The sequence below is a fragment of the Embiotoca jacksoni genome, unplaced genomic scaffold (genome assembly GCF_022577435.1).
Source record: "Embiotoca jacksoni isolate LCO1_2020_lvr unplaced genomic scaffold, fEmbJac1.0.p SCAF_11, whole genome shotgun sequence".
NCBI classification, from domain to species: Eukaryota; Metazoa; Chordata; class Actinopteri; family Embiotocidae; genus Embiotoca; species Embiotoca jacksoni.
In genome coordinates this window covers 10,122,570-10,148,375 of record NW_027185241.1, presented here as the reverse complement: position 1 = coordinate 10,148,375, position 25,806 = coordinate 10,122,570, and the positions used below count along the sequence as shown (strand labels likewise).

Sequence of the window (25,806 nt, the reverse complement as noted above, 5' to 3'; positions counted from 1 at the left end):
ATGTGTATATCTCTTTAATAAACAAAGAAAAAAAGCCCTCAATTTCCAACAAATCCATTTGACTTCTTTCTCTCAGAATGAACTCCTCACTTTTCAGTTAAAAAGATGCTGGAGCTGCTCACGAATGCACAAATCTTAACTTAAAAATGACAGACATAGTTATATGAATACAAAAGTGACCTTTATTGTTTTCAAGAGAAATTATAGCATAAAATGATATACAACAGAGCATGGTGTGAATCTGGTAAAGAGCTTTTGAAATGTTATTTTGTTTTCATGATCCTAAATCATGATCAAAATGTCGTCGTTCCCCCCCCCCCCTAAAGCAGCGAACAATAATGGCTGTTCAACAAAACAGAACATGTTTGACGGGTGTTTAAGTATGTTCTCGAAAAATGAAACATAATTTCAGTCATCATATTATAAGTTCACAATATGAAAAATAAGTGCAAAGCTTATATTCACTGTCAAATACAAAATGCAGATACAAGTCCTTATTGTAGACCAAACAAATTGACGTCCGCCGAGACAGTTTGACTTTTAGGGCAAGAAAACATCCACATGATTTGAAGTTTGATATTAAATTCACAGCGGACATGTGGCAATAAGATGCATCGTGATAAAGTGTTGGGAAATTGTTGAACTATCCACCTTTCATGAACTAGTCATAACATTCATCTGTCGACTCAAATTTTCAAAGCAATAATGAGTTGAATATTAATTCAGGCTGACCTCCATCAGTTTTGTTCTACACAATTTGTGTTGTGTACTTTTCCAAGCTGGGAGTTCACTGATTTCTTGACTATGCAGGGTAACAAGAATACACGAGGGATCCGAATCTTTCAGAGGTTACGTCAATGATATCAATATGTCCTGATCAAACTCTGGATTACCATGATTGGTTATTAACATACAGCACAATGTCTGTATTCATAAATATTGTTGCGCGACATTATTCCACGGGTGCTTCTGGTTTGGCATCGGTTCACCCACTGTCGAACTTTTGTGGGACATCTCTGGGACAATGGGCTGCAGTTTACTTTGACAAAAGTGTCCAATTTAATTTTTTTTTTCTCTAAAACGACATCTCTTCTGTTCATTTTAAGAATCAGAAATGTAATTATAGAAACTAAAGAAAGGTTAGTGCTTTCTACCTGAAGTTGCTTACAAAACTTCATGAAAACAGAGAAACTCCAATCAAACTGACACGTGACTGGTTGAAATAACAATCGTGAACTCATCTTCCAAATCATTTAAGTTTTCCTACGTTTTTCATGTGTCCAACAATGTTTCGTAACATCTTATTAAGGCCCCCCCTGCGTTAAATACTGTTAAAACCATTAATGCACACAGAAAGGGGCACTGCATTTCCATTTTGTTTATTACACTTGGCCTCTGGCATGCTGCAAATAATGTTGATAAAGGTCTGAAATGGCAGGGTATGCATTCCCACACACGGCGCACTGAACACCATCTGGTGAATCTTCATTTGATATGCTGGCCTTGCAAGTAAAGTGTCTCTTCACAGTTCTTAAAGGTGTGATGGGTTTTGCAGGAGCATTTTCTTCTATTCTGTCATGACAGGTTTCTCTATCTTGAAGTGAATCTGTGTTGCCGGGATGCTCAGAAGAGTTTTCTGAATCAGGACTCTGAGTATGAACAAAGGAAATCACGGGCACTAGAGGCGACTCTTGACAAACTGGATCTGGATATTTGGATACAGGGCTGAAAGAAGAGTTGTTTTCCTCAGGCGCTGAGGGTAATGCTGCTGTATTGTTATTGGTAGGCGGGAGGAGCGTTTTGTTTTTTGACTGTGTACCGGGGTCATCTATGAAGAAATCGAAATCGGAGTATTTGCGAATGTCCTGCGTTGAGGAATGGCAGAGCTGGTGACTGAACAGCAAGTCTAAAGTCTTAAAGCTGCATCTGCACTGGTCACACTGATACGGCAGAAACACTTTCTTAGGCCTGACTTGAAGCCACTGGAACTCCGGGTGCTCGCTCATGTGTTTTTTGTAAGGCTCTACAAACCGGAAACCCCGCCCGCACTGAGGACAAGTGAAGCGGCCCCGTCTCTGGCGGTGGATTCTCTGGTGATGCCACAGTTTTTTCCAGTTTTCTAGTGTCTTACCGCAACAGGAACAGGTGTAACTTTGGCCCGCCGCATGCGTGAGCATGTGAGCTCGCAGTCTGCCCATGTGTCGGAACAGTCGCCCGCAGCTTGGACACAGATATTTCCTGGGGTCCGACCTGTTGTCTTGTTTGTTTAACTTTGACACGAGATGATGAGGCGGTAGGACTGTAGATTGGAACGGTTTCTTTAAGTTAGCGAAGCGCTTCTTGCGGCCGGTCTGTGATCGTTTTTTCTGCGTTTCACAGGTTACAGCCGGGCCAGGAGCTGAATTCGGTCCCGATGAACACCTAAGTGCAGGCACTTTGTACTGAATTAACGACATCGTCACTTCCTCTTTTGCTGCAGAGCCGGACGCGTTTCTATCTACTCTACACTGACTGCGATGGGCACTAAATTCAGACATCACGCCAAACAGCTTGTCGCAATACAAGCAGCGGTAAAGCTTGGCGCCGGTGTGTTCTTTCATGTGGCTGTTGAACTCCTGCAGATGGTCAAAAATGTTCTTGCAGATGTGGCACGTGTACGTCAGCGTCGGCTTTACCTGTCTCTTGGGTTGCAAGTCGTCGCCGCTTTCCAAAGGTCTGCACGTGTGATTTTTTGCGTTGCTATAGTGAGTGAATGATTTTTCGCAGCGTGTGCAGTTGTAACGCTTCACAGACCAGTGCGTGAGCTCGTGGACACGCAGGAAATAGGCCTGGCCGAACGCTTTGCCGCATATGTCGCACTTGTACGGCTTCTCCCCCGTGTGGACGCGGACGTGTCTTATGAGGGCGGACTGAAACGGGAACGATTTCCCGCAATACTGGCAAACTTTTTTCTCTCTCTTCACCGGTGAAACTGGTCTCTGCGGTTCCTGGCTGTCTTCAGGGTCGGCCCCCTTGCTCAGTTTTTCGGGCCTGTTGTCCCTGTCCTCCTGGCCCAGCTCGTGTGCGTGCAGCTTCATGTGAGAGTCGTACTCGGAGCAAGAGAATTTGATCTTGCAAAACGGACATTTTTGATATATGTTCCTCTTTCTGTGCGTCTTGAGATGAAGATTTAAGTTTGAATTTTTGCTGAAGCCTTTGCCACATTCATTGCACTTGAAAGGCCTTTCTCCTGTGTGAATGCGCTGATGGATGACAAACTGAGACAGAAATTTAAACGTACGACCACAGTAATCACATTTCAGCAGAGTTTTACCCCCTTTTTTCGAGTAAACCACATTTGTATTGACATCGGGGTTAACTTCCTTGTCCGCATCGCCACAGTCTGGTTTTTGTTGAGCCTCACCGCTGGCTTCGTGATTCTCTACGAGCTGCTCTCTCGGCGACAAAACACGACTTATTCTCCTCCGCCTCTTGCCGCCTCTCTTGCGCCTAAAAGTGTTTCGCCGACTGTTTGGACGCTCCGATTTCGATGTGGTGTTGGCACTGCACTGAAGAGATTTTGGACTATTTGACTGTGACACGGGATTTAACTGATCCAGCTCAATCTCTATATTCTCAGCTTTCACAGCAGGAGGGATCCCGACAGATTGAGGTGTTTGGTCGGAGGATGTTACGATGTCTGTGCTCGAGGGCTCTGCCTCCTGCGACTCTATATTCGTTGGAGATTCAAAGGACTGAAGGGTTTTTGATTGTGACTCCTCGCTGCCATGCGTGTCCACTGACTGCTTCATTCCAGGGTCATCGGTCTGAGTAGGGCTTACCAAGTTAGGGCAGTTCAAGCCCTCTGAAGGAGTAACTTCAGGTTGTGTCTGGGACTGCAGCTTTATTTGTGGTGACTTCGGTTCCTTTAATTGCGTCTGCTCCTCTTGCTTTTCGGCGGACTGCGGAGAGAGTTTATCGGCTTTTCCATCTGTATTAGTCTCTTGTTTGTCAGTGGCGACTTCCGCCTGTTTATCGGTCTCTGCTCTCCCCCCACAGTCTGTATCATTACTCAACACATACAAGACCTCCTTGGAATCGTCCAGCTTGGACACTTTTGCTGGAACCTGCTGATTAACCTGCAACTTAGGCCTCCTTCTTTTTACACCCTGAATTCTGGGTACATTACTCCTTTCTGTAGGAGTCAATTCAGATTGCTCGAGGTCTCCCTTGCTATGAGACTCAGGCTCTCCGTCCTGCGGTGAAGGATGTTGCTCTCCTCTACTCCTGAGTCTCCGTAGAGGGGCGCTAACATTATTAACTTGTGGAGGAGCAGCAGGAGTCCTGGCGACAGCTGCCTTAGAAACCTTCTTTTGGAAAGCTGTGGCTTCTTTCTTTTTGGGCCGACCTCTTTTTTTTCTTGGCGGGAAAGGGACACCAACCTCTACTTTATCATCCACAGCATGAGGACCAGGCATCTCATTATGAGGCAAATTATTAATTAAATGACCATCTGCAGTGTTAGGCAAATCATTGCTGTTGTGGTTTTCTAACGACGTCGGCACAGGTATTGAGGTGCTGACCTCTTTATGCTGAACCGCATCAAGACCTGCAGTGTCCGCATCTCTTTTTTCTTTAGTCAACAACAGTTTTATTTTACGAGGCCTCCCAGGTTTTCTGCAGAACTCCTTGGGCTTTCCATGATTGTCTGTAGTAGAGCTGCACACTCTCGCAGAGCTCATTTGAGACTTTGCTTCCATCCCTACCTGTGACGGCGTGTGCTCGCTCTGTCGACAATTTGTCCCGCCTGCTGTTTCGGAGTCGATGTGGCCATCAGGCTGGAGGCGCCCAGACGACTGGGAATTAATCTCAGACCCACTCAGCTCTGATGCTTTCATTTTGTCTCCCCACCTGGAGCCCACGTCTTCCTCACTGCATCTTTTGTCTTCAGGTGTCTGCGGAAGAAAAACAAAGCCTCATCATTAATGTATCAATAGTTCTAATGTCATTAAAAAATATAGCAAAATATTGACAAGGGCATGCTTATTTAACTAGTAGTTAAGTAAGTTACTCAGTAACAGTAAATGTAGGTTGTCACTTGAATTGGGAAAACAATTGCTTGTTTCCAACACACACACACACACACACACACACACACACACACACACTCCTCAATATATAAAGATGTCTTTACAAATATACCAATCAAAGTAGAAAGCATACACACTGCATTATAATTCAATGCACTCTTACTTAGTCAAGATTTAAATGATGCTTTATTCTGTAACAGACAGCTGAAATTTAGGTGACATGCCTATTTGGTCTTTCTCACTGGCTACCTGCTTGCAATCCGTGGGGGCATGAATGGAACTGCGAGGTTGAGGTGTCACAGAAGTTAACTCAGAGACTGTATTTTGCTCACTGCTTCCTCTGCCGAAGGACATTTTACTCCCCATGTCAAGAGTCTGTGGATTAAACAGCGACAAGGAGGCTGTAACGCATAAAAACAGTGACGTGCAAAGCAAAATGCTATCACCTTACAAATCCTGGCCTAAATAAATCTGTGAATAAGCTGCAGTCCGTTTATCAAAACAATTTATAAGCGGCTGGCTGCATTGTGGTTGTTCAGAGGTAATAACTTTTCCAGGCAATTCCATTTTGTTAATTCCACAAGCACTGATGTCTCCAATGAACCGGGCTACTTCACGAGCGGAGAGTATGGATTTGTGTTCAGTTAATGTGAGCTGCTTTGCCTGGGATTGATGACTGATTAGTTTTGGATAGTACTTCCGACCCTTTAAAAGCCCGTGGTGGAAACAAGTAATGGAGAAATTAAAAACCCAATACGGAGGTATTTTTTCCTTTTGGCATATCCACTTTAGACTGCCTAAAGTGTCAACTCGTCTCGTTTTCCTTGTTTTATTGCTTCATAATAAACGTTATAATGATCTGCTCGTTATGCACTTTGTGTTGTGTTAAATGCATGAATCGTGTTATAAAAATAAAGTCTATTTTTTCTATTATTTATACTTCACATTGCAGAGGGAGATATTTTACATTTACATTTTACATTTACATGAAAGTTAGTTAGTGGTTGCAGGGTAACATTTTCATAAAAAAAAAACAACAACAATTTATAGGCATCTTAATATGCATCTTTACAGAATATTTTCCCCAACTTTTTCTAAACTATATAAAATGAGTTCCATCCACTTCCACAACAACATCAAAATGACCCATATATTAAATAGTATCGATAATAAATGGTGGAATCATGTTGTGTTGCACAACAGTTAAAAAAAGATTTAAGTATAATGGTTAGAAAACACTGAAATAGGGAGATGATGATCCTGGAACATTTTGCTGAAGAGAAATTATTATGTAGGAGTTTAACTTGTAATAGAGCAATTTTGCCTTCAACAATTCAAAGTATGAATAAGTTTCTCTGCTCATTGCAGAACACACATTACTTTAAAGCTCATGACTCTTTGTGTGTTGCAGTTATGAAGGAACTACATGTATGCACAGAGGTGCCTTATTAAAGGTACTCTTTAGAATACAATTATTTTATATCCTTCCTGTCCAGTGAAAATCATCTATCTCCCAATTTGCTGGGTTTAAATATATTGATAAACTGAAGGATTAGATTGGCTCTTAATGGATTGAGAAAAATTGTCCTCCACCTTAAACTAAATAAAAGATTAGAAAACTTTCTCGGATTAGCCGGAAAACGAATCAACACGAAGCCCAAAACAACTGTTTTTCTGAGCATGTTGACTATTAAACAGGACCTTGGACAGCGATGCTGAAAACACATCATGATCATGCACAATATTACGATTTAAACTAACCAACGGCATTTAAAACACTTAAAATTAGCTTTACCTTAATAAAAAAAAAAAAAAAAAAAAATCTGCAGCTGTAAAAATGCAGTACACAATCATGGAGCAGTAATATTGATCCAAAATGACGCAATACCAAGATATAAAAGCAAAACGCTCACAGGGAGTATTTTTACTGCATTGTGTGTACTTTTGATACTTTAATTACATTTTGCTGATAACGCGCACATACTTGGACTTAAGTTTTAAATGCAGGACTTCCAAGTGTTTGTCATGAGACCCATCATCCCAGCGAAGGGCCCTGAACACTGTGAAGGCATCAGATGTAGTAACACGTCTGGTTTCTAATGGTTGCTCATGTCAGCCCCTCCTTTCATCTAAACTGCAGAATACATCTCATGCAAAAATACACAAGAGCAGATGGCTTTTCATTTGGTGATTTCTCTCTCTCCCCCCCCCCTCTATTTAAACCCGCCGAGACACAACCGCGTCCCGGCAGGTCACTCCATATGTATTTTAAGCACCTTCGGGATTCAGTTGCCAATAATAATAATAATAATAATAATAATAATAATAATAAGGTGCTTACAATGTTAAGTTAGGCGTTATCGTTTGGTAGGCCAGACAGCTAGCTGCGCTTTCATTACAGGCCACACGAACACCAACCCCGTTAACCGTGATGTCAGGGCATGCGACTTTTCTTTAAAGCCAATATGCGGTCTGTTGCTCCGCGCCGGTGACCAGATGTGATGGGGTGGTAGTTTAAAAAACAAAACAACCCCGAAGCGCTTGCCTGCGTGGGGAGAGAGTCGGGGCTGGTTTCTGCGTAGCCATGCACTGACCGCCGCCGCCGCCGCTCACCCTGGCTAGCGCCCCGCTAACGCAAACTTGGACATGTTCCCCCTTGTCGCTCCGCGTCTCGTTTGGGCACCTTTCACATCGGTGCGTTTTGACGTGGACGCCGGGGGCTGCGGACGTCAACCCGGCTTGTTCTCTCCCTTCTTTTCGGAGCGGTTTCGTTTGACGGAGGCGCCGCTCGAGATCCGCGCACAAAACAAACCAGCCGCAGAAAAAACGTCAATCACGGCAACAAGGAGAAACACGGAGCGGATACTTCAGGTGCGGTGGGGAATTTCGCAATTATTCTTCCAACGCGTGACACGAAACACGACACGAAAGACGCCTTGGCAATGATGATATGTAACATTTTTTTTTTTTTAAATCGAATTAAATTAGATAACGTTTTATTAAATTAAATTAAATTTAAATGTAAATACATTTTTATTTATATAGTGCCAAATCACAACACAGGTTATTTCAGGGCACTTAACACAGGACAGTCCTTATTACAAAACTTTGCAACATTATCCAGAGGAACCCAACGATTCCCACGTAAACTCGGGAGGACAAACGCAGGCGTCCAGTGAACGCCACCACCAGGCGGTTCAACGCAGTTCAGCTCGCCACCACACCTGTGATGCTGGATGGCACTCTGGAGCTGGAGGCGTGGAAAGTGATGGCGATTTGCTGCCATCATGAATGTGGAAAACAACTGCCTGGTGTTACTCCTTTTTTTCTGCCATTCAAGGTATTTTCAGAGTGAGTCAGTGTCACACAACAGCAATAATCCAAAAGTATATCAATATACCTGTCCCGGTACTGGTCCAACTAACATAGGTAAACTCAGTGCGTGAACGTCGCATACAGGCATTAGGATGGGGGGGGGGGGGGGGGGGGGGGGGGGGGGATGTTTACCTCATCATAATGCTCATTTTATATTTTAACTATATATTTTGCTAAAACTTAAATTACAATGTTATAGACTGTGTGAAGCAAAGTTCTAGAAAAGTGCTACAACTGCTGTTTCCACTACTTCATATCATAAACTGAATCCTGTTGTGTTTCTTATGCTTTTTATCTGTTTCTTATTGATTTCATCTGTTTTTATGCATGGTATCTGTTTCGTCTAATTTCTTTTCTATATTTTAAAAGACTTATTTAAACAATTTTATGTGAGACACGGCATGTCATTCTCTTGCTGTGAAGCACCTTGAGCTGCATTTCTAGTATGAAAGGCGCTATACAAATAAAGTTTATTATCATTATTATTATTATTATTACTGGACACTCAACAGCGCCTTGTTGGAGCCATGCACTATAGACCCTGAATCAGTGACCAAGGAAAATGGGTTAGTCATTATAAGGAGCTGACAGTGGTGGAAGGAGTATTTAGATCCTTTAATTAAGTACAACTAAGTAAACAATTATATAAGTAATAATGTAAGACGTTATTCAACTATTAATACTGAAGCACCAATGTTTAAGCAGCATGTTACCGTTGTGGCTGCTCCAGGTGGAGCTGGTTTAAACTAAGCCTACTTTATAGTTTTATAAATAGGGACAACAGATAGATCTGAGGGGTTGTCAGATGATTTCTGGGGGAGGAAAAAAGAAAAACAAAGTTCTGATACACAAATCTGTTCTGTTTTTGGACTTTTTCACCAATTGTTGATTTTTGGTGAAATATTGGATCATTTGAATACTGTTTCAAATGAAACTATGTGAGAAGTTTAAAGAGAGAAAAAAAAAATCCCTGATTAGTGGAGCTGTTAACAACTTACCTCGACTAGAAATCTGAAATTGAGGGACCAATATCAAGAGATAAAAAATAATTTTGAAATTGAACTTGTTTGAGAGAAGTGTTGGAAATGTAAAGTCCACATAAGCACACCTATAATTGTGTAGGAATGTCAGTTCAAATTACAGCTATTTGTGAATAATAAAATAAGTATTAATCTTTTTTTTCTGCCACTAAGTCAAACACATCACAACATACTGGTGGGAAATGGCCTCATTGCTTTTTGATTTTAATTAAACCTTTACTTTTCCTTTTTTTCAAATATGCTTAGTTCTCATTTCATTTCATGTTATTTTACACACTTAAATGTACTGTTCTTGCAGGCACCATTAACTGCACTTTAAAGTTTTAAGTATTAATTATTCAATTTCCAACCATCAATTGAACTTCCATGCACAGCACTAAGGTTCAAAGCAGTGTACATTTAGTCCATGTATGTTGTGAATAACCTTGTCGATAATACAACATGCTGCATTATTTCAGGAACACAAACACGGGGAGTTTGAAAATATAGTTTAATACATCATATACTGTATTCTTAAAGTCCGACAAATCTGGTAACACACAAGGTAATGTGGTCAACGCTTCACAACACATTCTGATCATACTAAAAACAATATCAAGAAAATACCTCGAACAAAACAAAACTATTATACAGTACCTGGTTATCCCACTGAACATGGGTAAAACCATGAACATACATTTGGATAATAAAAGGATGATTTACACCTTCCAAACCTACTGCGGGGTCAACAACTTCACTCTTGGGAAGTTAATATTGGACCGTTAACTGTACTAAAAAAAAACAATCCAGCTTAATCAAGATGCTTGTTTGTTATCACTATTCATTCTAAACTTCTATGCGGTTTTTTTTATGTGATTTGGAGAAAGCCAGGAACAATTGTGATCCTGTGTGATGAACCGAGTAGATGCCATTCAACCAGGAGACTTAATGCACTTGGTCCATAATTAACATACAAGTGTGACATGCAGACTGGATGTGCCTCGCTAGTTTTGTCAAGTCTTGATAGGGAGAGTGGAGGTTACTTGGTAAATCATTTCAGCCGGTTTGTCTGGTCCGCTTTCAACAATGTAACAGTCATCGTCACTATCCACGTCTGTTGTCCCGTTATCCGGAACCTCTCCCGGCCCTTCATCCAGGCTCATGGCGACGATTTGGTTTTTCATCACGCTGCCGGAAGAGGGGACCTCAAATTTTCTCTCGCCATTAATCGGAGCCCGATTTGAGCTCGGCGCTGGTGCTATCCTCTTGGGTTTGTACTGCTGTTTGCCATCTCGCATGTGCCGCGCCATAAACTCCTGTGCTTTGACACACTTGTGCCTCTGAAGCAGCTGAGGAGTATCAAAAGGAATATAACAGACGCGGCACATGAATGCACCTGGTGTGGAGGAAGTCTCGGTAGGTTTCCTCAATGCGCCCAATGTGTGCCTGTTTAACTGCATCGTGGAAAGACCCCGACTGCTTGGATTCAATACACTATGATTTGGACTCTGACTCTTTGACAGAAAGGAGACACCGCTGAAAGGTTTGGATGCACTGGGATGCCAACTCTTCAACGTCAGAGGTGGTGTGACCTTGGGCCCGTGATCGTTATTACTGTATGTCCTGCCACTCTGACTTTTAAACTGCAGGAGGGAAGAGAAGTAGAGCGTCTGACTGCCTCTAGCGGCTGCACTGGGATTCTGTTTTTTCCACTGCAGAGAAGAAGTGGGCTCAGGCCCCTGGGAACCCAGATTCTGTCTAATATCTCTACCGGCTTCCTTCGGTGTCTGGGAAATCAGCGGCCTTGCGGTGATGAGTCTGAATTTGGTTGCATTGTGGGTCGAGTTACAATTGTGGAAGCGAGGCACTAGCTTCTTGCTGGAGAGCAACATCCCACATCCTATGCAGCCAGAAACTTTATCTGTGACATGCGAGCTGTGGTGGAGGATGAGAGAGCTCTTGGTCATAAAAAGCTGCCCACATTTACCACACGTGAATGGCTTTTTCATGCTAAACTTGCCCACCGTTTGCAATAATACAACTGGCTGATAAAGCGTCCAAAGATCCACCGTCGGTGAACCGACGTCTGCAAAAATATTCAGCATGTCTTTCGCTGAGGGGCTATGATTCGGGAGCAAAGACGTCTGTGAGAGCGAGGGGTACAACTCAGGCACTTGTGAAATCTGCGCAGACTGCTTGGGAACCTGTGACATGAAAGCTGATGTATTCGGTGCTTGCAGCAAACGTTTGGCTCCCAGAGACATCGATGGCACGTTCTCCAACTTGGGGGTCTTCCACACAACCTCACCTTTCTGCAGTCTTTTCAGTTTCTCCTCCTCTTCTTTGTGCTTCTCAATTCTTCGCTTCCTTATAGTTTCATGATCAAGCACTTGGTGCCCCGGTTCATGTGTGGTGCTGTGCTCCAGCATGTCTTTGTATTCGGTGAACTCGGTTCCACAGGAGCAGATGTGGCTCGCAGCGGGGCACGCGTGTTCCTCCAGGCATTTTCGATTTGCAAATATCTGCTCGCAGCTGAAGCAAAACTGGCTGGCGTTCATCACGTCTCTGCCCGAGCCGTTCACCAGGACATTTTGACGTTTTTGCCTTCCCGTCTCCATGGTGCAGCCGGGCATGGGTGGGTTCACCGCCGTGGATGTGGTGCCCACCGGAGCACCTTACCTGTTAAAAAAAAAAAAAAAAAAAAAGATAAAGATAAAACATTTTTGAAATTACTTACGAGTTAAAACAGAATATAAGCAAATCCACCAAACACCATCTACTGCAGGTGACTGATGCCGAGTGGCACCGATGAGCTCGTTACACCAGCGGCTGCATATGATGAATGAATCGCACGCAAAGCTTTGACCGTGTTATTCAATATCACTCACAGCTTCCTTGCTCATCTTTAAAAGCTGACCCAAACTTCAGATGAGCTGATGAACTCTTTACCCATTTATTTCCTTACACAGTCCGCGGAGTGTGAAATACACGCCGTGCTCACCTAACCCCACAACACGGTGGTGTACTACTTATATACGGGTTTTTTTTCTAAACAGTCCGGTATTTGGATAAATGTTTTAAGAGTGTCACGTTTTACAATTTATAGCGAAGATATAATGTTGAACGCGCCCTTTGCTTTGCTACAATGCTAACGTTAGCCTCAACTAGCTCACTGACAATAACGCTGTCTTACCTTCACATGAAAATGAATGTGCCGTCGTATCAATACTCTGACTTATCCTTGTAAAAAATTCGCGGACAGACTGTTCATTGTCGTTTTGTGAGACATTCAGAGCCGGACTCACTCACACACACTCACACTCACACACACACACACACGCCGGTGTTTAGCTGGAGAAGCTATCAGTTAGCCTGTCAGCCACACCAAAAAACAAGAGGGAAAAAAAAAACCTTTCTTCTTCTTCTTCTTCTTCTTCTTCGACGGCACAACATCCGGGGTTCTGCCGCGCTACACTGACACCTATCGGCTTAAATTCATAGCACACACATTTTATTGTTACTACCGCGTCAGCTCGGCTGAATGAATTTTCGTCTTGACGATACAAAAAAAAAAAAAAAAAAAAGGATAGATAAATAACACGAGCGTGAGATTTTCGGTATTGAGATTAAACTGAATTTCTGAAAATAATATATTGAAATGTAAGCCCCTCTGCAATCAGCACCATTTTCAATAATAACTAACTTAATTACATATTTTTTTCTTAAACCACAACAGATCTCAGTTACATTTATTTTGTAACCTATTTACATAAATTCGATACATGTAACAACTTCCCAACAGTGGATATAAATATTTCAGAAGACACTTGGGACTCGACAGTTCATTCTTGTAATTGCGAGCAGTCTTAATTCAATCTACTGATGGGGACTGTGTGATACAGTCAAAAGCTCCTGAGTAAGTGAGTATGGATCTTGAGCACTGGGGCACTGGAGGATATAGAACATTTTTAATTTTGGCACAATATCCCTTGAGGCTTTGGGAGAGCTTAACTATTGGCTATGTTTTATTTGTAACTGTAAAGAAAAAAACATACAACAGTTAATTTAATAAACACAAAAGCTGTATGATAGATTTGAGATGTTTTTCTTCATTTGAACTTTTTCTCATACCAAGAATATTGTAATTTGCCCCTTCAGACTGTGAATACATATCTTGTATCAACCATAACAGTCTTAAGGAGTTAGAGCATCTTGGGGAATCAGTGTTCCCTCATTGATATGCAAATTAAATGTAAATGAAAAGACCAGATCTGTCCATCTATCCCTGTGGTAGTATGTATGAAGCTTCCATGCATTATTCTTCAGTCATCATGATAACAAGAACATATGTATATATATACATATATATATATATACACTGCTCAAAAAAATAAAGGGAACACTTAAACAACACAGTGTAACTCCAAATCAATCACACTTCTGGAAAATCAATCTGTCCAGTTAGGAAGCAACACTGATCGCGACTCAATTTCACCTGCTGTTGTGCAAATGAGAGGCAATAATCAAGACAACCCCTCTAAAGGAACGGTTCTGCAGGTGGTGACCACAGACCATTTCTGTCTTCGTCCTTTCTGGCTGATTTTTGGTCACTTTTGCATTTTGCCAGTGCCCTCACCACTAGAGGTAGCATGAGGCGTTGTCTGCAACCCACAGAAGTTGCTCATGTAGTGCAGCTCATCCAGGATGGCACATCAATGCACGCTGTGGCAAGAAGGTTTGCTGTGTCTGTCAGCACAGTGTCAAGAGCACGGAGGAGATACCAGGAGACAGGCCGGTACACCAGGAGACATGGAGGGGGCCGTAGGAGGACAACAACCCAGCAGCAGGACCGCTATCTGCTCCTTTGTGCAAGGAGGAACAGGAGGAGCACTGTCAGAGCCCTACAAAATGACCTCCAGCAGGCCACTAATGTGCATGTTTCTGCTCAAACTGTCAGAAACAGACTCCATGAGGGTGGTACGAGGGCCCGACGTCCACAAGTGGGGCCCGTGCTTACAGCCCAACACCGTGCAGGGCGATCGGCATTTGCCAGAGAACACCAAGATTGGCAGCTTCGCCATCGGCGCCCTGTGCTCTTCACAGATGAGAACAGGTTCACACTGAGCACGTGTGACAGACGTGACAGAGTCTGGAGACGCCGTGGAGAACGTTCTGCTGCCTGTAACATCCTCCAGCAGGGCCGGTTTGGCGGTGGGTCAGCGATGGTCTGGGGAATAAATTAATATATATATATATATCCATATACATATGCACGTATATGGCCTATGTCAGTGAAGGTCGATGTATTGTTGTGACCCTGTTTGCATTTGGTTTCTACTCCTAAAGATCCATGCTTGCGTTTGTATTCCTCTTTAACAATTTATATATTATAACCAACTGTCATTTTTGTATTTATTTTCATTTGTGAAATGGTTTAATACTACCTGTAAATGTAAAACAATGTATGCTTAAGTTATGTATGTATATATCTATAATGTATAAGTTTCTGGTCTCTGTTGTAGTATGCACTCTCTGTGTAACATGTTTGAGCTGAGTGGCAGAAGTTGGCATCAGCTGAAGTTTGGAGTCTTTAGAAAAGCCTTAAACATAATCATTAGAAAATATATGATGATGATGGAGAAAATTGGTCAATAACTGACAAAACTGTGAAAAAGCCATGACTGATGACTGAGATAAATGGTTGTATTCATGAAGATTATAATGCATATAATGAACATATTGTGGTATTGTGTATACTGGGTCCAGTGACAGTAATACGAAAAAAAAAAAGAAAAGAAAAGAAAATGCAGACTGTCATTCCAGTTCATGCAACATTAAAAATTATGAACAAAACACACAAAGGAAAAACACAAGATTCATAACCTAAGATTCAGAAATGCCTCCCCAGACCATCGCTGACCCACCGCCAAACCGGTCCTGCTGGAGGATGTTACAGGCAGCAGAACGTTCTCCACGGCGTCTCCAGACTCTGTCACGTCTGTCACATGTGCTCAGTGTGAACCTGCTCTCATCCGTGAAGAGCACAGGGCGCCGATGGAGAAGCTGCCAATCTTGGTGTTCTCTGGCAAATGCCAATCGCCCTGTAAGGAATATATACATCATCATGTTGATGTCGTGACATATGATATATAACATGATGACAGTGTCCCAAATACCTTGGTGGATGGGAACAAAGAATCAGGGTTATGAGTTTCCATCAGGGTAATTTTAGAGAGCAAAACCCTGACAAGAAACATGGAAATCTTTATTTAAAAATTTAAAAAAACCCCAAAAAAAAAACATATCAGACATTTATTAAGTGCAGTTATTCACCTATATTTGAGAGACATAAACCTTTGTCAAATAGGATTCCACTAATATTTTAATTTCCATGTTAAAACATGCTCTTTTACACAGTTCTTGTGCAAATTGTGGAGTCTGTGCCTTGAAGCCTTTAAGCAAGATATTAGATCCTGTTTAACACAAAATAATACAGTATATATTTGTCACATACTGGAATTTTTATTAACACCAAGAACAACAACAAGCTACCACACCAACTCCTTGAAAGTTTGATTACCAAATACTCATTTTGATACAGGCTAATGAGGCTATGCAATAGAAGGATTACTTTGACAAAACTAAAATGTTCAGTATAATAAAGCATTGGTTTTTACAGTGGAAAGCTACTAGAACACCCAAATGTTTCTTAAAAATAACTAATGTAGCTGTACAATGGCAGAGAGTGCCTCCCGGAAAGGAAAAAACAAATGAGGTACAACTGACAAATGTGAAAAGAATTACAAATATTAAAACGGGCTCTGTTCTTAAATGCACCAATGCCATAAAGTGTTGTTAAGATGTCAGTTGTTCTTGTGTCATTGGTTTTGTGTCCCCAGCCATGATGCGATGAATCCTCCTGCGGTGGTTTTTGAGTGATTTCAGGTTTGGATATGTACCCTGACAGACATCACAGCGGTACCTTTCAGACTGTTTGTGAGTAAGTAGGTGTTTCTGCAGACTGTCCACAGTACCAAACCAGCGAAGGCAAGCAGGGCAACGAACAGGCTTGATGGCGGGCTTGCAAGCGCCACTCCTCTGATGAAATATTAGACTGATAGCATTTGGGAAGTCGGAGTTGCAGTGGGAACAGTGATAAGTCTTGGGTGGATTTGTGAGGGGATTTATAACCCGTGCACCTTTGCATCGATTCCAGGATATGTGCCTTCGGAGGGAGCAGCGAGTCGCAAAAGTGTTCCCACATCGCGTGCATACGATCCGCTGCTGCTTTTTGGCTGGAAATGGAAGCAGCTCTGGGTGTGGTTTCTTCTGTGGAGGCCGATGCACTGACTGAGATGGCGGCTGCTGCTGCTGCTGCTGAAATCGAAGTAATAGAGGTTGTGATCGTTGTGGTTGTAGTCCCTTCAGCAGCTGGTGATGAGGATGCATATGGATCTGCAGATGAACTTCGTAGTCAGCCCAGGAATTAACAGTCTCTCCACAAGTCGGACACGTGTACGATTCTTGTGCATGCTTCTGCAAATGCTCCAGGAGAAGCCTTGGAGACGTAAATCCGACCCCACACTCGCATGTCACCCTCCTTGGAAGTACAGAGGGCAGTGACATGATGCCCCAGTTGCCTCCATCATCATCATCATCATCATCTGCGGTTTGACAGTCTGTGGCAGCATTCCCTGGTAAACTCTGCTGAACAGTCTCTCTTTCCACATCTGCCATTGTACGCTGACATTTTCTTTTGTGAACCATCATGTTATCTTTGCGGTTAAAAGTCTTCCCACAGACAGAACAGGAGAACAGTGGTCTCAAATTACTGGTATTCACTGTAATAGCACTCTGACCACCGCTCTGTGCGACAGTCCCGAGCCCGCGTGGCCTGAACCCACACAGTCGCAGATGGCGCCTCAAAGTAGATGCCCGACTGTAGGTTTTCTGACACCTATTACAAGGGTAACGTTTTATACCGTCTCTGACAAAATAGCGCAGGCCATGAGGCGCCATCTCTACATGTTCGACTGACACGGACTTCTTCACCTCTTCATCATCACTAGCTTTCTCTGTAGATCTCAGCACCTCCATATCATCATCTAAGGGCATTGTCCACTGCCCTTCATTACTGTCTTCATTATCGAGTGCTTCTGCATTCCAGCTGTTTTCATCTCCTTTCTGGATGGAAATCCCACAAAGAGAGGGATCGCTGTGCTGCTCTATGATGGAAGATTTGGTGGAAAACGGGGCAAATTGGCTTGCTGGAGAAGTCCAGGTCAGCTGTGAAACCGCAGACTGCTCTGAATCTTGAGAGGTCACCTCGACCTTGATACAGCCAGTAACTTCAGTGCCCACAGCAATACTCTTGGAAATCTCCGATCCAGCTTCCTCTATATCAGTTGAGGTATCACTGTTTGACCTCAGTTGTATTATTTTCTGAATCGCGGGGTTGGTTTGCCGATGGAGGACTGATCGTGGACCCTGACACTTATGCGTTTTGAGGTTCCACCTCCGAGCATAGCTGTGCTTGCACAATGGACAAAAGAAAACTTTTTTTGTATTGTTGAAACTATGGAATGGCACTAGTTTTTGGGCAAATGGTAACTTTAAAGAGCTCGATGACTGTATAGTCTTGTTTCCTAACTGAGGGCATACATGATTGTCCGGCAAAGGCACCCGTCCAATGATCAGCTGTTTACAACGACGACAGCATTTGATCCTCTCTTTTTTGTGCAGGAAATGATGCTCTGTCAATCTATTCATGTTTTGAAAGACCCGCCGACAGCGGCCACATTGATATTTCCCATATGTGTCATTACTACCAGGATCCATGAGCTTTTGACGTGTCTCAAGAACCACGACTGGAGAGAAAGTCTTCGTTAGAGAGACAACCCTCTTCCTACTGGACTCTAGAATTCTGCTAATGGATGGAGCTTTCGTCTTTATACCGGGTTTTGCAAGAAGTCGCCTCAACTGTGCAATAGACAGATCGTTGATTGGTGACGCCGCCGTTTTTGCTCCGTGGGTTATATCAACAGGTAAAACTTCCTGCTTGGGCCTAACTGTGTTATTGTTCTCATTTTCAGACTGAGGACCTGCAAAGCGTTTTATGTACGCCGACGCCAGCAACTTCATCAGGGTGTTACTTTTGGACATATCATCATCTTTATCACTGCCGTGAACAGAAGTGGTTTTATCCTGGATGTGCATGTCCTCCACGGTCTCTGGCATTTGCTCTCCTGTGGGTGACATGTTCTCAGGTTGTTTCTCACTGTCACCTTGAGGGGGTGTACACTGGCCTTGAGCAGTGGTTACTATGGCAATACGGTCTTCCAATTTGGATAATTCAACAGCTAGGGACTTGGAGGTAGAGGGGCAACTAGGAGGAGTGAATGATACATGCTGGGTAGGAAAAACCTTATCATATCCTGTTCCACTCGGGAGAACAATATTATTATTGTCCAGTAGCTGTGCTTGAGAGGCATGTGAAAGTTTATGCTCCAGCATAAGACCAAAGTCCTGAAATTCCTCTCCACAATCACAAATATAAAAAGAAAGTGAAGGACTCTCTGGTAAGAGTGCTGTTGGACTAGGGTGCTCAGTGGATGAGTCTGTAGTTTCAAACGGTGTTTCCTGTGGGCTGATGTTGGGCTGTGTTGGAGGGGCGGCAGAGACCTTGGTGAGCGCACTTGCATGGGTTGCCTGATGTACTAGCAGGGAGGCCAGTCCGTTGAAGGTGGCTGAACACGCCACACAACGATACACTTTGGGGGAAGAAGTATTTCCATGTAGGCCCAGCATCATGGCAGCCAAACATACACGACCAGGCAGCAGGTGTTCCGGTCAAGCTGGGCAGATTCCTGTAAATCACACACAACAAACAACAACAAAAAAAAGGACGTCACCAACGGAAAGCGGACAGTCCCAAATTAAGCAGGTCGATTTTTCAAATGTAGATCTTTCTACTCCCTTTAATGGTATGTTTCTATAGACCAAAAGTCTTCCCCATTCACGTCACCGTTTCAACTCATTTCACTGTTAGATGTAGTTTCATAAATATTAATGCAAAACAAAACCTTTCAAACCTTTTGACAATAAATGACATATCATCATTTTCGATTCAGACAAAAGCTTGGTTGTTAGGTGCAGACTTGATGGTACAATGCCTGATCAGAACATTTTCAAAAAACTTCAGCCAGTAAACCACTTAAACTAAAGGACATGCTTCATCAGAGTTGCTTTTGCCTGCATTTCTCCCAGCGCCTGACGGAGCGCCTGAGGCATGCCCTGGACTGCAACATGAAGAGATACAGCTGCAGCCGCCACTGGCCAGCAAATCCATCAGGTCTTTTTGCAGAAATGGGATCAGATCCCACAGCAGACAATTTACGCAACATTTCCACCGGCGTGATCAGGTGCGTTTCCACCTTATTCTCACAGCAGGAAAAAAGTGCACAGACCTACGATACTGTGATACAGTCTTTACCAAGCTGCGTTGTGGAGAAACACCAATTGGCTCGACATGAGTGGCAAAGCAACAAACTAGTATTTTATGTCATGTAACGACACATCAACAGAATTAATAACACATAAATATACAGTGGTGTGAAAAAGTGTTTTCCCCCTTCCTGATTTCCAATTTTTTTGCATGTCTGTCACACTTAAATGTTTCAGATCATCAAACAAATTTAAATATTAGTCAAAGATAACACAAGTAAACACAAAATGCAGTTTTTAAATGAAGGTTTTTATTATTAAGGGAGAAAAACAATCCAAACCCGCATGGCCCTGTGTGAAAAAGTTATGTTAAAACATAACTTAACTGGTTTATCACACCTGAGTTCAATTTCTCCAGCCACACCCAGGCCTGATTACTGCCACACCTGTTCTCAATCAAGAAATCACTTAAATAGGACCTGCCTGACAAAGTGAAGTCGACCAAAAGATCCTCAAAAGCTAGACATCATGCCGAGATCCAAAGAAATTCAGGAACAAATGAGAAAGAAAGTAATTGAGATCTATCAGTCTGGAAAAGGTTCTAAAGCCATTTCTAAAGCTTTGGGACTCCAGCGAACCACAGTGAGAGCCATTATCCACAAATGGAGAAAACATGGAACAGTGGTGAACCTTCCCAGGAGTGGCCGGCCGACCAAAATTACCCCAAGAGCGCAGCGACGACTCATCCGAGAGGTCACAAAAGACCCCACAACAACATCCAAAGAACTGCAGGCCTCACTTGCCTCAGTTAAGGTCAGTGTTCATGACTCCACCATAAAAAAGAAACTGGGCTAAAATGGCCCGCATGGCAGAGTTCCAAGACCAAAACCACCGCTGAGCAAAAAGAACATTAAGGCTCATCTCATTTTTGCCAGAAAACATCTTGATGATCCCCAAGACTTTTGGGAAAATACTGTGTGGACTGACGAGACAAAAGTTTAACTTTTTGGAAGATGTGTGTCCCATTACATCTGGCGTAAAAGTAACACCGCATTTCAGAAAAAGAACATCATACCAACAGTAAAATATGGTGATGGTGGTAGTGTGGTGGTCTGGGGCTGGTTTGCTGCTTCAGGACCTGGAAGACTTGCTGTGATAAATGGAACCATGAATTCTACTGTCTCCCAAAATATCCTGAAGGAGAATGTCCGGCCATCTGTTCGTGACCTCAAGCTGAAGCCAACTTGGGTTCTGCAACAGGACAATGATCCAAAACACACCAGCAAGTCCACCTCTGAATGGCTGAAGAAAAACAAAATGAAGACTTTGGAGTGGCCTAGTCAAAGTCCTGACCTGAATCCTATTGAGATGCTGTGGCGTGACCTTAAAAAGGAGGTTGGTGCTGGAAAACCCTCCAATGTGTCTGAATTACAACAACTCTGTGAAGATGAGTCGGCCAACATTCCTCCACAGCGCTGTAAAAGACTCATTGCAAGTTATCGCAAACGCTTGATTGCAGTTGTTGCTGCTAAGGGTGGCCCAACCAGTTATTAGGTTTCAGGAGCAAACACTTTTTCACACAGGGCCATGTGGGTTTGGATTTTTTTGTCCTCCCTTAATAATAAAAACCTTCATTTAAAAACTGCATTTTGTGTTTACTTATCTTTGACTAATATTTAAATTTGTTTGATGATCTGAAACATTTAAGTGTGACAAACATGCAAAAAAATAAGAAAGCAGGAAGTGGGAAAACTTTCACACCACTGTATATTCGGATTCGACTCTTATGCTAGTCAAACAAATCTTTCCATGTACATGTTAAGATCTTATTACAGGTATCTGTAATGATTGGAAAAAGGCCCTCAGTGTCACTATGAGCTTTCTGACTTAAATGAGGACAATATTTTACTCTTGTATGGTGGATATGGTGCTGTATAAAATGTGCTAAAAGCAATTATTTTCTTTTGGAATACCCTGAATAGAGATTAAACTGATATTGGAGACAGTTTCACTTCCCCAGTGTGAACATCACCCTCAACCAAACTGTGACTTGAGTTGGTATAAACTGAACCGATTGGACACTTCAGAAGTGCTCGTGCAGCGCTGACCTTTCACTTTTGATGTGGATTTCCCTTAAGGAGTGCCAGAAATGTGTCCTCTGACTTGAGTACATTTGTGGTACACCCGCGTTACCTTTAATTTTGTGAACCAAAGACTGTGGTCTTTGAGATTTATTTTTCTCCATCTCTGTTCTTATTCTGATTTACAAGATAGTATCCATGAGGTTTCTTATCCACTCTGCCATATAAGTGATATAATTGCTATTTCAAGACATAGCTAATGCCACTACACTCCACTCTTATTGTGGAGCACCGATAGGAAGGGCACCCTTATTTGTTACAAAAGGCTCGCCACCATCTGCTGTGGCCTTGTTCATTAAAAATGGGCCTTAACATCAAAGACAGACATTTTTAGTTTTGTTTTTTTTCTCTTCACGTTTGCAGAATAGCTTCAATGTTACAAAAGTTGAATAAAATGAACAGACACTATGAACAGGATAAATGGAGAGCTGAGGTGACAAATGCTTTTTGTATTTTATGGTAATACACAAGTGAAATATCACCTGTGCTCAAAATCCATTTTTAGGTTAACTCTAGCTCCAAATGATATATGTATATTAAAGTCACTGTATTACAAAATAAAAATCCTACAGTTAATAAATGCAAAGGAAAACTGTATTGTTTCAATAAAGCCTATTTGGGTGTGACACATTTGCTTTATGTCCTGCCAGGTAAACAGTTAAAGTGTAAACAATATTTAGAATAACTTTAGAGTTTGCCTTGCCATCTGACAGCCCTTTTTTTTTTTTTTTATGGGGAACTAAGGTCTGCCTCTCCCATGTAATACAGTGACTGACAATGAATGAGTAACTTATACAATCCCAATTCAAACAAGCCGAACCATCCCTTTACAAGTTATTTCAAGATATCCTGTATGTTCATCGTAATTTTTTAACTCTTATAGTTTTCAGGTGATGAAGTACATCACGTACGAGTACATTCATACTTGGGGAAACATTTACATTATACATACAGTGTTACTGGACGACTCTGTGTGATTATAATGTCTAATAATTTTGTCACGTGATTAAAGTTGTGCCGTCTTCTGGGATGTCAGCCATGCACAAGGATGTTTGGGCTCTCCAGGAGACACCATCTGACCTGTCACAGGCGGAAAAACAAAGGCTGCATCCAACTTAGGGGAGGAGGTCCATCTTTTGTACACACGGGGTCTCCTCGGACCTATATACATGTCAAAACGTCTGCTGTGACAAAAGGTCTATTTAACATCCAAAACGCGAGCGATTTGCTATAAACAAGACCACAACATCAGGTTAACCAAGTATTTACATGTGTGGTGATTCAGGTGGTCTGGGGGCAAAGTCTTGATTTCCGGGTTGCATTATTTGACTGCCACAACCGCAAAGCAGAAAGACGCCAAAACCTAAGGAGGGGACATAAACACGTTAACGGGAACACTGCTGGAAGAAGAAGAAGAAGAAGAAGAAGAAGAAATCACCACCAGACTGCTGGTATTGTCAAGCCACGTTAGCTCGCCAATGCTGGACACATTGCTGACGACCACAGCGGGTTTTTGTTTTGTTTGTTATACTTACAAGCTAAGTTGCACATACATAAGCATCCTTTTTTTTTTTTTTTTACCATCACCAACCATCAAGGCTGAAGAGCTCCAAACGTGAGCAGCACTATGTATCCGCCGCATATGCAAATTGAAACATGTGGCCCTAACCATTCATAAACCCTCGGGTGTTGCTTTCCGCGAGGGTTGGTAGTAAAAGCCAACCGGGTGGAGGAGGTGGAGGAGGTGGACGGCCACGTTCCCGTGGAAGGCCGGAGAAAGGAGCAACTTGGCAGCTAGCAACCATGACCTATGAAGCGGAGGCTGCACGGCAAAACGCCCGTCCGTATCTTGCACGTACTCACCAGTCAAAAGGAGCATTTTCAATCGAAGAGACGCGCCGCAAAGGCTGGGAAGGACTCGAAGACACGGCTCGGCGGACATCTGTCCGTGCATGGGGAATAAACTCTCCCGAGGAAAAGCGGCTTCTGCTCAGCTCTGTGGCGAACAAATGTGATGATGTGCCAGGAGTTACAGCGACGAGCCGAGAGCCGCAGCTGCTGCAGGCGCGGAACGATTTACATCGCGCATGCGCGGTTAACGCAGACCTTTTTTTTTTTTTTTTTTTTTTTTTGGCAAAGTCCAGTCGTCAGCGTCATCTCCGCTCTCTCCAAAGGACCATCTCCACTTTTGCTTCTTTTTTTGTTTGTTTTTTACAGCAAAAGTCTGACCGATAGTTCCCGGAAGTTAGCAGCAAATACGATCGGAGCAGTAGAGTGCAGCACAATAGATCGTTTCCAGTGCACTTTTATAGGGTATGACGTAAAAAAAATGTTTTTTTTTTTTTATTAGATATACCAAAGTAGCATATATAATTGTAATTCATTACTATAACTTATTTGATCAGGCCTATAAATTATATTACTATATATTATATCAAATTAGCATATGTAGTACCAAATTAGTAGATTTAGGGAATTTTAACATATCAAGCTCAAGTTTGTTCACTAATTGCCATTGTTGTACAATTACAAAAATAGGCAAAAACCGTTTATGATACAGCCTGCGTTTTAATCACAGACTATAAATGGAAGTTGCTACCAGGTCCTTAAAATAACACTGTTGTGGAAGTGCGGAAACTGCAATGCCAACCAGAGCCACTAGGGGCTGGCTCCAAAAAGGCTCAGGCTTCATAGATTACCATTGAACTTCTCTCATGAAATATAAAGTCAAGAATTTTTTTTCCATGAGTCATTACGGTATCATTTCTTAAAGTCACTCCTTCTTATTAATTTTCTATAATATCCCATCATTCATTTAATATTTGGCCTCAAAAAGCAGCATTTTGTACTGCAGTCAGGTTTCTGTTATTGGTGGGTGGGGTGTAGTGTCCTTGGGTTTCCAATCAATCAATCAATCATCTCCACTGCTCACTCCTTCCCAGCTTGTCCAAATAGGATGATTTCTGCCTCCAAAATAGCAAGCTATCAACAGCCAAAATGCCAAACTTGAGGCTTCAGAATGGCAGTTCATAAACCAATAAATTAAGTCTGTTAGTTGCTGCTTTGTTTTAACGTTTTTTTTTTTTTTTTTTTTTTTTTTTTGTGGGTAGGAGGGGGAGTCAAATATTCGTTAAAGTAGTGTAGGATTTGGTGGATTTTAGCATAGAGGTTGCAGAATGCAACTAAATGAATACTCCTCTCTTTAACATCCACTTACAAGCATGTAGGAGACACGGTAGCAATGAAAACTTGTTAAAAATGCTAAACGCCTTCTCGAGAGCCAGTGTTTGGTTTATCCATTTTGGGTTACTGTGGAAATATGGCGGTGGAATATGGAATAAAAAATGTCATATGTCACTAACGTAAAAACATATCCATGATTAAATTATATTAGTTCATTTGTGAAGATATTAATTAACCAACATGACATAAGTCACCATACACAAATTCAGTAACCACGAATTGTAAAAGCACAGGATGCAGCCTCCATGTGAGAGTTTCTGCTTGGCGAGTGCTGAAGGGTTATAACTGTTTAATTGCATCAACCTGAGATCAGAAGATTTGGGCCCCGACAGAAAGAATCACACTGCAAAAAGCTGATTTAAGATTTGTTTGGGCTCCCAAGGATAACTGTCCCCCAGGTGCTCTCTGGAATGTGCTGTGGCATCAATCAACTGAATGATGCAATGACATCTTGAAAAAACTGAGTTGGAACTACTTCAGAAATACAGGATCAAGGAAATGCCTCTTTCAAGGAAA

General features: G+C 42.3%; 3 protein-coding genes across 11 annotated transcripts; all 3 read right to left on the bottom strand.

The window, feature by feature from the left end:
* Positions 1–165: 165 nt before the first annotated feature.
* Positions 166–7,914, bottom strand: LOC138194360 (zinc finger protein 62 homolog). 9 transcript variants are annotated; one of them, XM_069143037.1, is made up of 4 exons: positions 7,411–7,914; positions 7,054–7,216; positions 5,319–5,444; positions 166–4,934 (listed from the first exon to the last, which is right to left on the bottom strand). In XM_069143037.1, exons 3-4 carry the CDS (start codon positions 5,433–5,435, stop codon positions 1,383–1,385), a joined length of 3,669 nt encoding a protein of 1,222 aa, XP_068999138.1. In that variant the 5' UTR covers positions 5,436–5,444; positions 7,054–7,216; positions 7,411–7,914; the 3' UTR covers positions 166–1,382. The 9 variants fall into 9 exon arrangements, with proteins under 9 accessions (XP_068999138.1, XP_068999137.1, XP_068999139.1 ...); XM_069143036.1 differs by lacking the exon at positions 7,054–7,216; XM_069143038.1 differs by lacking the exon at positions 7,054–7,216 and having other exon boundaries at positions 7,615–7,914.
* A 2,041-nt stretch (positions 7,915–9,955) lies between these two features.
* On the bottom strand, positions 9,956–12,905 carry LOC138194369 (uncharacterized). The gene is made up of 2 exons (XM_069143056.1): positions 12,657–12,905; positions 9,956–12,142 (listed from the first exon to the last, which is right to left on the bottom strand). The coding sequence occupies exon 2, from the start codon at positions 12,094–12,096 to the stop codon at positions 10,477–10,479; it is 1,620 nt and encodes a 539-aa protein (XP_068999157.1). The 5' UTR covers positions 12,097–12,142; positions 12,657–12,905; the 3' UTR covers positions 9,956–10,476.
* A 2,208-nt stretch (positions 12,906–15,113) lies between these two features.
* LOC138194362 (zinc finger protein 616) lies at positions 15,114–24,123 on the bottom strand. Its single transcript, XM_069143046.1, has 2 exons — positions 23,911–24,123; positions 15,114–19,329 (listed from the first exon to the last, which is right to left on the bottom strand). The coding sequence occupies exon 2, from the start codon at positions 19,271–19,273 to the stop codon at positions 16,319–16,321; it is 2,955 nt and encodes a 984-aa protein (XP_068999147.1). The 5' UTR covers positions 19,274–19,329; positions 23,911–24,123; the 3' UTR covers positions 15,114–16,318.
* Positions 24,124–25,806: the final 1,683 nt, after the last annotated feature.

What these genes read in the sequence shown, in the direction of transcription:
- LOC138194360 (XM_069143037.1), bottom strand. Translation starts at nt 5,435, where the DNA reads ATGGGGAGTAAAATGTCCTTCGGCAGAGGAAGCAGTGAGCAAAATACA. An exon ending in CCCCCACGGATTGCAAGCAG is followed by an intron (nt 4,935 to 5,318) that starts GTAGCCAGTGAG and finishes TTTCTTCCGCAG; the next exon opens with ACACCTGAAGACAAAAGATG.
- LOC138194369 (XM_069143056.1), bottom strand. Translation starts at nt 12,096, where the DNA reads ATGCCCGGCTGCACCATGGAGACGGGAAGGCAAAAACGTCAAAATGTC.
- LOC138194362 (XM_069143046.1), bottom strand. Translation starts at nt 19,273, where the DNA reads ATGATGCTGGGCCTACATGGAAATACTTCTTCCCCCAAAGTGTATCGT.